Source organism: Paramormyrops kingsleyae, chromosome 3, assembly GCF_048594095.1.
Source record: "Paramormyrops kingsleyae isolate MSU_618 chromosome 3, PKINGS_0.4, whole genome shotgun sequence".
Lineage (NCBI taxonomy): Eukaryota > Metazoa > Chordata > Actinopteri > Osteoglossiformes > Mormyridae > Paramormyrops > Paramormyrops kingsleyae.
Window position 1 is genome coordinate 36,569,801 of NC_132799.1, and position 9,982 is coordinate 36,579,782.

Genomic DNA, 9,982 nt, shown 5'->3' on the forward strand with positions numbered 1-9,982 from the left:
CAGTTTGGAGGGGGGGGGGGGGAGGTCTTAACATTTTCTATTTTTTTTTTTTTAAAGAAAGAACCTCACCTTGTAGGAAAATTTTATTTAAAACGATTTCAGACACCCCTAGTGTGGACCGTACCATTTTAACCACCTCGGTGCTAGAAGCAGCTTAGCCAGTCGGTTACGTCATTCATTCTCATTGAGCGACTTGTTCGTTGTGATTTCAAGATTCTTTATTCGTCACATACATAGTTATAACAAGTACAACATGTAGTGAAATGAACCCTGACCGATCCTATTTTTCAGTTTTATATTTCAAGACTTGGTGAATTGATTTTTTCTTTTTCATAACTTAGCCTACCCTTTTTAGTTTTGGTAATATTGGCAATAGTGAAAAGTGTTTTGTTGGGTTCAAATATGTTTGATATAGGCCATCCAATTAAGGTAAACATCATGTTTTTACTTGTTTTAATCTGATGAGGAATATTTTATTTTTTGTTGTTTTACTTTTCAGTTTTCCCCCTGAGGGATTGCCACCTTATGTGGTCAGGGGCTTTGCGTGCCTCAGTAACCCTAAGAGCTACACCAGCAGAAGCTTAGCCTTCAGGTGGGACACCCAAGTTGGACAGGTCTTAGGGTAGAGGCCTGACAAAGTGCAATCCAATTACATGACAAAAACAGTTATCCAGAGCACCACCCCACCCCTTTCCCGCCTTTGTCGCCACCATGTGCCCCCTTCACATTTCTGACTGCCCCCTCATATATGCATGTCTAGAACCGGCCCCGATGTATGTACATATTTATAGCATGCCGATCGCGTCAAACAAATCGCGGCAATGCCAAAAACACCAAAAACCCGTGCATGTACATCCTCAGTTATTAACGCACATAAATAAATTTCAAGCACATGCTAATATATTGCTGCCATATTGGTTTTCGGTTATCTCGATCATCGGTTATCTCGACACTTTTTGGCAACCCCCTAGGCCAGCGACATAACCGGGTTCGACTGTATATGAATAATCAGCCTGTTCTAGTTTAAATGGAAATATATTATTGTTAATAAGCTGAGTCTGAGAGTTTTATTTATCTGATAGTTTATTTCACATTTCTTTTTTGTAAAGGCTAAATACAAATAAAAATTGAACCTTTTTTTTTGTACTGTTTTTATAAAAAAAAAATGATATAATTTTAATAGGAGGAGCCTGGAGGTATTATAGACTTTGCAAATTCAGTTTGCAGACATCCATTGTGTGTGTCCTCGGCAGTTTTTTCCTGAGGCTTTTTAATATTGTCCATATCGATATCGGAATTATATCGTATCGACCAAAATTAGGAAATATATCGTGATATAAATTTTTGCCATATCGTCCAGTCCTATGTTTTAGCATCTATTTCAACATTAAAGTCAAATTTGTGTACTGAAATAATTAAGTAAAAACTATTGCAATGATTAACCTCAGTCTAATATAGAAATCCTAATGAATCTCTTAAGATTTGCCTTTTATGTTCATAATGCTCTAATGTTTAAGAAATATTTTAATAAATTGAAATGTTAATGAAAGTTTCAGATGTGTGTGTCAGGGGGAGGGGTGAATTGTATTAAATGATTATCTAAAGGCAAACAGCGCCGCCAAAGGTCAAGAAATCCCAATAGCTTCCGCGAAAAGTAGAAGAGGACTGCTTGCAACACAGTCTTCCTTCCCTGGGACCAGTGTTAATTTTGACAGCAAATTCTAATTTAGTCTTAGTCTTTGGAATAATACATCATTTAGTTTTAGTCCTATTTTAGTCATCTGAAATCTTTTAGTCTTAGTCTAGTTTAGTTGACTAAATATCATAAGAGTTTTAGTCTTAGTTTAGTTTTAGTAGACCAAATATTAGATTTTTCTCCATAATTCACGTAACTAAGTATATTTCAATATATGGAAGCATATAGAGAATACAGGCACATACTGTCACGTTCAGCGGAGGTGGCGAGCAGGGAAGCAGGAGAACAAGCCAGGACTTCAGGTACACTGGGTTTATTCGGACAAGTAACGGACATCTACTGACAATACAATGACGGATCTGGCATACATGGGGAGACGCGGACTCATATACACAGAACAAGGCAAAAGAAACAGGAAACAGCTGGGCACAATCGGGGAAGCACACGTGGATAATGAGGGGGCGTGGCACACACTAGGAGCGGACGGAGCGGATCATGACACATACAGTATCTAATTGTTGTAATAAAAAACATTTATTTTATTAAATGTCAAAAACATGAGTCTTTTTCACAAAAATAACCATAAGAACTGCTCTCCCTGAACAATATACATGTTCCCTGAAAAAGATATGCATTGTCCCTGAATTATATGAGACGCATATGACACTCTTTCAAGATAAAGTACAGCATTATTGAAATAGATAACCAATGAGCTTACTGTCTTCTACAGTCTTTGCAAAATCAAAAGCATAAAGAAATATAAAGTGCAATTCTCAAAAATAAAATAACTGGTTGTAATGCCACTGCACAAGGTATCTAAATACAAAAAATAAAAATCACTACTGTAAATGTTCAAGTACCTCAAGAGAAGTTAAATAACTGCTAAGACACAATGCCTTGCTACTCTGTAAAATGAACAAGATTTTGAACAGAACAAATTAGTGCAATTCTTAAATGTAGAACAAAAGATGTATTGGCTGCAATGCCACACAATGCCAAAGAAATAGTCCTTAAAGTTCAAGTAAATAAAAACCCCCCTCTGCGCTCTCAGCAGTGAAAATAGCCGTCCTCTTGTGAGGTCACCTGTGATGCTGAATACCCTCTCTGCAAAAGCTTGAGAAGCGGGCATAGCTAACAAGTCTAATGCAAAAAGGTTTTAAACTGTGGTAAACACTGTCACACTTTCCCAGCCAGAAGTCTGTCCCTGCGTCCTCAGTGATGGGATGGGAGAGTTCTTCCTTGTACTTGATGATCTGCTGCCTGATGCTGCTTGCGGAGGTTTTCTGTTTAGGCCTTGTGGTGCGGCATTTTGAGAGAAACCTAAACACCGGCTGCTTTGAGGATGGCGCTGCTTCTGGTTCCTCAATAACCTCCTCTTCATCATTTTCAGACTGGTCCTCCTGTTTTGTGCATTTGACTATAGTCTTCTGCCTGCTTTAGCAGTTCCTGGATATTTCCATTAGCCACATCAACATTAATAATGATTTCACAGACAGTTGGGTTACCAAAGCAGGCAGCTGCTGCAAGTGGTGAAAACTTTTCATCAGTTGTATCCAAGATGCAAGCAAAACGCTGCTTCAGATTTGATCTCATCTTGTCTGCAAGAGTAGCGAGGTCTCTGTACCGAGTGTTCACTGCAAAGTCAGTTAGGCGGCTCAGCAGATCAAAGAGGGCAGGAACCACTAGAGACACAGATGTGGTGTCACTCTGAAGTGTTTTAGTGTGTTCTGCAAAAGGCAGCAATAGGTCATGCAACGAGGAAAGCTTTTGCCACTCACTAGTAAGCAAACTGTCCCATCCCATGTCATTTGAGATTTGACAGACTGCATCTTTGACTTTGAGGAGTCGTGTGATCATGTTAAATGTGCTTGACCAGCGTGTGGGGCAGTCATTTACAACAATAACACCACACTGGTCCAATAACTTCTGCGTTGCAACTGAGGACTTGCGAAAGAGCTTCACCACAGACCTACCTTTATCGAGAACTCTTTTGACAGTTGTTTCTTTCTGCAACATGTGGACCACAAGTTGTATGGTATGCACAACACATGGTGTCCGGTCCAATTCCATGTCGACATGATGATACCTAATAATAAAAAAAAAGAGAATCAACCAAGTCTAAACCTAATAAAGTGTCTGGTGTGCATATGTGTATACTGTATATATGTAGTGTGTGGCAGGGAGTAATCATTTATGTGATGATTGACTCTCAGGAAAAAGAATAACGTAAATATGGCTTACCGCTGGTCATCGATTTCAGAGTCACTTTCGATCGTGGACCCAGGGGAGTCGTCCTCAGAGCTGGTTTCTTCTGCTGTGGTGTTTTTAAAGGCTGCCACCATGTTACTCCCATTGTCCGTTATTACCGTCAGGATCTTCTCCTTTGGTATGGTCCACTCTTGCATGCATTTGTCCACACATGCCTTAATAGCCTGTGCAGTGTGTGGGTGACCTACTTGTTGAAGGGCCAGCAATATGTGTTCAGGTTTACTTTTTTCAACACAAAAGTAGCATGCACTTATAGCAAGGAATGAGGCTGTCAATCCTTTTTTTGTCCACAAGTCAAGGCCAATGGATACTTTCCGGGCAGTAGCCAGTCTCTCTCTGAACTTCTGCCTTTCATGTTCATACTGTGTTTCAATTAAATTGCTAATTTTAGTTTTCTTTGAAACTGTTAGTCTCCCATCTACCATCTCCATCATTAGCACAAAGTCCTCATCCTCAATTGTTGTGAGTGGTGAACCTGTCCATCCAATCCATCTAGCTATGGCCTGCTCCTTGGTCTGTTGTTCCTTTGATTCAGTCTTGTACTTTGAAGACCTTAGGAAATCTGAGATGGCCTGCTGCTGCGTTGTACTAGTAGCATCACTAGCTTTATTTCCCCCTGGCCCATGGTCAACAGACATCTTCTGTATCTATGAGGATATATAAATGATATACAAAGTTGTGATTTTTTCTTCTTTCTTGCCATATAACGCGCGCGCGCGAACCCGAACACACACACACACCTTTTGTCGAGTCATATCTATTATAATAGTACACATATTTATATTAATTCAGCGAGACAATTCGTTTAATCAATACTATTCAAAGTTAATTTCCTTTAGCTTCTATTTTATTCCGTTTAGCAGAATCACGGTGGTTTATCTGATAGAATAACCTTAACGTTAGCGTTTATGCTTACCTTGGTGTGTATTTCTGGATGAGCCGTCTGTAAATGTCGCTTCAAGTTGGTGGTGTTTTTCCCAGCGATTTTTACTCCACATGGTTTACAGACGCTTTTGTTGTCCTTGTTGTCATATGTGAAGTTTGACCAGATGTCAATTCTTCGTTTTCGTCCTAGACCAAGCTCTGACATTCCTGTCTGTCTGTCTGGCAGTGAGACACCACGGTAAAGTTAGTTTGCAGTTTGTGATTCGGCATTCCTTTGAGTTTCTCGACGGTGCGGTGAGGTAAACTAGTAAGCACAGTGGCATTTTGTTATTCGTGATTTGTGAATTCAGATGACGTCATTTCCCATCCCGAAATCTGCGAATATTATACTTTGCCTTTTTATTGTCAAACGCGAATAATAAAAAAACTTCACCATATAAACAGGTCCAGGCAGGTTCATTCTGACCAGTCTGATTTGTGAATTTTTTCCACAGTCCTCAGTTCGTCTGCCAGTGACTGATAAGCGCTGAGTCAGAAGGGATTAAAAACACATGTCACATGCCATAGCAATACATGGGCTGCATCACAGACCAGTGGCCAGAACACCCTGACAAAGTGGTCCAGAAGGACCAAACTAGGCTCAAATTGATCAGTCTGATTTGTGAATTTTTTCACACATCAAATGTGGTCAGTCAGTCATAGGTCAGTGTGTGTATTAGGCAGCTGGTGGGAAAAAGCACTGTTTTTACACATGAACCTCACTAATAATGAACATACCCTCGTGAATCACAATTTCCATGTTGTTTTTGACAAAACATGATTTGTGGAAGAATTCACAAATGTATTTACTGGCATATCGTGCCTTTTTTCACTTATAAGGCCAATGCCATAGCAACACATGGGCTATGCCAAATATATTTTGCCATGGCATATTTCTGTTTTCAAGGTGGTTCTTTTTGTCTTGTTTTTCTTTTTAAATTGCATATTCATTAGAGCCCGACCAATAAAGGATTTTGAAGGCCGATACCGATACAAATATTTGTTAGTTTTAAAATCCGATATTCCGATATATCGGCCGATATATATATATATATATATTAGTGCTGTCAAATGATTAAAATTTTTAATCAGATTAATCACAGGGTTCCTGTGGATTAATTTTGATTAAAAATGAATGATATTTAATCATGATTAATCAAAATTAATCACATTTAATTTTGCATGAGCAAAAACACTCAAGAAAAAAGGGAATATTTATGCACTTAACATGTTTATTGAACATCTTGAACATGAGTCGGATGCATTCTATCTGCCACAGAAGTGCAATACCATGGACCCATATCAAAAAGCAAGATTTTTTGCTTAGCCGGACCACCTGTCAGATTTAAGGTACCTCAGTTTAAATAGTATTTATCTTCGTTCGCTTACAATTAGCACGAACTACCGTAAATCCGACAAATAATCAAACTAATCATGAAGTCCAATTCTAGCCCGGTTAATTGCCATTGTTAGCAATATCAGTTGATAACACATTATGTATGTGCGGTGCTTTACATATAAAACTCCGTAGCAACACATCCACAGATAAGTTGGACGGTATAGCGTGTGCGACCGATTTAATGAGCCACAAATGAGAAGTAGTGCTTAAACAGTATAAGACTACAACTTTCCCTTCTGTTGATAAAGGGCGCAGCCATCTTGGATTCTGAACTCGGGAATGTCGGGATCCTCTGTGCTGCTCCGAGATATTTCTCGGATGTCCGAGAAACGGGAGCGCATGTAGTCACTTCCGACTTCAAAACTCCGGAATCCGACTCGGAATACAAGTTCCGAGGGGAAATGGAACGCACTAAAACTACCCGAAATAGGTTGACAGAGAAAAATGACAGAGAGGTTGACGGTTAAATTTCAGAAACGCGCAACAAAACATTAACAGATTTCCCTAACATTAGTTATTTGTAGTTATTTATCAATCATCAGTTGCTGCCTGCCTTCTAAAACCTACTATTTAGCGATCTAAATCCATTATGTGACTCGTTAATGCTGCGGCTGAACGACAGTCTGCAACGCACACTTGGCGTCATTGGATTTCACACACATGTAAAAGAAAAGCTAACTTTTTTGCGCAAGCTACGTTTGATACTTTTTCTCTATGTCTAAATGTTCACTCCTCGCAAATGTCTAACTTACATTTTACAATGCAGGGACTGTAACTAGAGATATGCTAGTTATAAATACAGTAATCATTACTTTATTTAGGCAGAATAAATTCGTTGTGGTTTCCAAGCTCATTAATGTTAACGTTAGCGGTCTTCCACTGATAGTGGCATTAGCTAGCTTTGTGGTTAGCTAGTCTATGATGAGCCATAATTTAGCAATGGATAACGTCATACTGCAAATTGTAAAACATACATTTTCAATATAACAGGCCAAGGAGAGATGATACGTCTTACTGCTATAACTGTCACGCTATTAAAGAAATACTTCAGTCTCATTGTCAAAAGTTAAAAGGACAGTCAGTCAACTACACTGTAACAACGTAACGTAATTACTAGCTAATTCCGCTTCACTCTCGGCTTATTTAACAGCAGCAAAACTGGACATGATAGTCACGAATTTTGTCATGCTTATTTGAGTTAAGAGAACTGATGGGGATGTTCTTTTAATTGTTATTCAAGCAATGTATGTCTCGTGACCAACTCACCATGAACACACTTCACCGATGATCTCACTCGCGGAAAACTGGTTCTCTCTGCCCGACTCTGGCTGGATCAGCAGGTTGCAGGATGTGTGGCGCGTTATACACAAGTGCTGCCAACAGGGACGGTGTAGAGTGCCCTCTGGTGGACAAACTATACAACGCCAACACTCATGACATGGTTGAAGGGTGTTTCGTCCGTTTTTATTTTATTTTTGAAATATTCATTTATCGGCCATTATAAATGCCGATACCGATAGTTTGGAAAATGCCTAATATCGGCCGATAAATCGGTCGGGCTCTAATATTCATTATTACATGACTAGCAATAATGAGACAACATGTCCAGTATTCTATTATAATAAACTTTTACATTACATTATATACCAGAGATAGCTGAAATAATTTTGTCTAGTATATTTTATCTTGGTGTATTTCTTGTCTTTTTATAAAGATATTATTATTATTACACTCCCCCAAACTACAAACTCATACCCATTTTGTTCCTAATGAATTTTTCCAGAACAGTACAGAATATGTTGCCGCAGTTCCCTGATATGTCATTGTGCGCTCATAATATATTCTTGTGCGCACCAGCTAGTTTCTGGTGAGCAACTTATATTTTTACGCACGAGAACATAGCGGTCTTGAACAAGAATCAACATAACAGTTGTGCAATACTAATCTCATCATTTGTTCATCATTAATGAATCATGACGCATCTTATCTCAAGTAGCTGCTATATTTGTTCATGATTTTTACTTCAGTAGTGCCTGAGCCCAAATATTTGTGCCCCCTCAAGCAAAATCTTACCAGAAAAGCTCAGGTTTATCACGCAGTTAAATTTAAGGTTATAAAAATGTTTTTTTTTAAACTGTATCATGCCACTTTAATTATTGCAGGGCTTGTCCTTTAAGGTGCGCAATTGCGCATGCACGCCATCACGCGCCTGAAATGGCGAAGAGCTGCGCAAAGAAATGCGCGCCTATCAATAAAAAAGACATGATGTTTTTATATTTCATCTTGACTTGCTGCCACGTACGCTTTCCACTACTATTGCATTTGAAATCGGATCAGTTATTGTTAATATTGTATAGGTTTACATTATGAGTAACATTACAGTAATGGAAATTCAGGGAGCATTACATTACTTAGCAACATACTGTATGATAGGTGACTTCTGAATTGTGTCGCATCTGTTAGCCTCTGTAATTATTAACAGTATTTCAATTCTTTTCAGAAAACACTTCATTGTCTAATACTGTCACGCCCACAGGGGCGGGACACGACGGGTGCAGCTCATCGTCTGCCAGTCAGCGTCCTTCATAAACTGAGCGATCTCAGACGGTCGTTGCGAAGTATTGAGCCTATGGGTGTGTCCGAAATCGCGCACTTGCCTCAGTGCACTGAGATGTAGGGCGTAGTGCGCACTGCGCACTTCCTCCTGTAGTGCACACTACCATGGGTAAGTGCTGTCATAAATGGAACACTAACGTTTTGCACTTACCGGAAGTGACGGACTAGCATTTGATCGCGATTCTCCAGCGCCCCAAAATATTTGCCGTGTTTTATTTACAATGAATTTCCTTGTGGTTTTATTTGCGTGTATATAACTTATCTACGACCGCCTAACCGGCTAAAAAACTGCTAACATTTACGTGTGCGAACTCTTCTAAGCCGATATAATCGCAAACTCAAAATTATCTATAACTGTCGTCAGAGAGTGACAGGCTACACACCGAAGTATACATCAGTAAAATAATTTTATTAATGTTACATTTATATGACGCAGTTGCCTCCGAATGAGCTTGCGTGTCTGTGTTGTCCGCCATTATTTAAACTTGCCGAAAGTCCCTCCCCTTCCGCTACGTAGTCAAAATGGCGTCCGTTTAGTGCGAGTAGTGTCCATCGTTCTGCACTGCGTTTTCTGGCCGTTTTCAGTGCACCATCCGGGTACTTTCAGTGCACTTAATTTTGGCTTAGTTGTCAGTGTGAACGCACTACGCCCTAAAATCGCGCACTAAAAGTGCGCAAGTGCGCGATTTCGGACACACCCTATGTTTCGAAGCCGTACTGAGCGTTTTTCTCGTCTCCCGTCAGCCCCTTTTTACCTACTTGACTTGTCTTCCCTTCGTTCAGTCCTTACCTCCTTATCTTCCCTCCTTAGACCCGAACCCGTCCTTGACCTGCCCGTCCTGCTGAGCCCGGCTTCCCCTGTCTTCCCTTCCTCGTGTCCCTCAGTCTCGTGCCCTCATCGTCGGACGGATATCACGGAAAAGACCCTTGGACCTGAACCCGGACTACGACTACTGCGCGCCCCCCTGGTACCTCGCCCTCAGCGGAGATCCTTCGGGATCCCCGCTGCCTCACCGGCGCTTGCCGTCAGAGTCCCGGCTGGGAAGACACGGCTTCTGGCGAGCCACGACACGCGACAT

At 40.3% G+C, this 9,982-nt stretch overlaps 1 protein-coding gene across 1 annotated transcript; it reads right to left on the minus strand.

Annotated features, from left to right (window-relative positions):
• Window positions 1-2,061: 2,061 nt before the first annotated feature.
• LOC111846496 (uncharacterized) lies at window positions 2,062-9,982 on the minus strand. The gene is made up of 5 exons (XM_072710350.1): window positions 9,918-9,982; window positions 7,554-7,615; window positions 4,881-5,068; window positions 3,938-4,611; window positions 2,062-3,782 (listed from the first exon to the last, which is right to left on the minus strand). The coding sequence occupies exons 1-5, from the start codon at window positions 9,980-9,982 to the stop codon at window positions 3,083-3,085; spliced, it is 1,689 nt and encodes a 562-aa protein (XP_072566451.1). The 3' UTR covers window positions 2,062-3,082.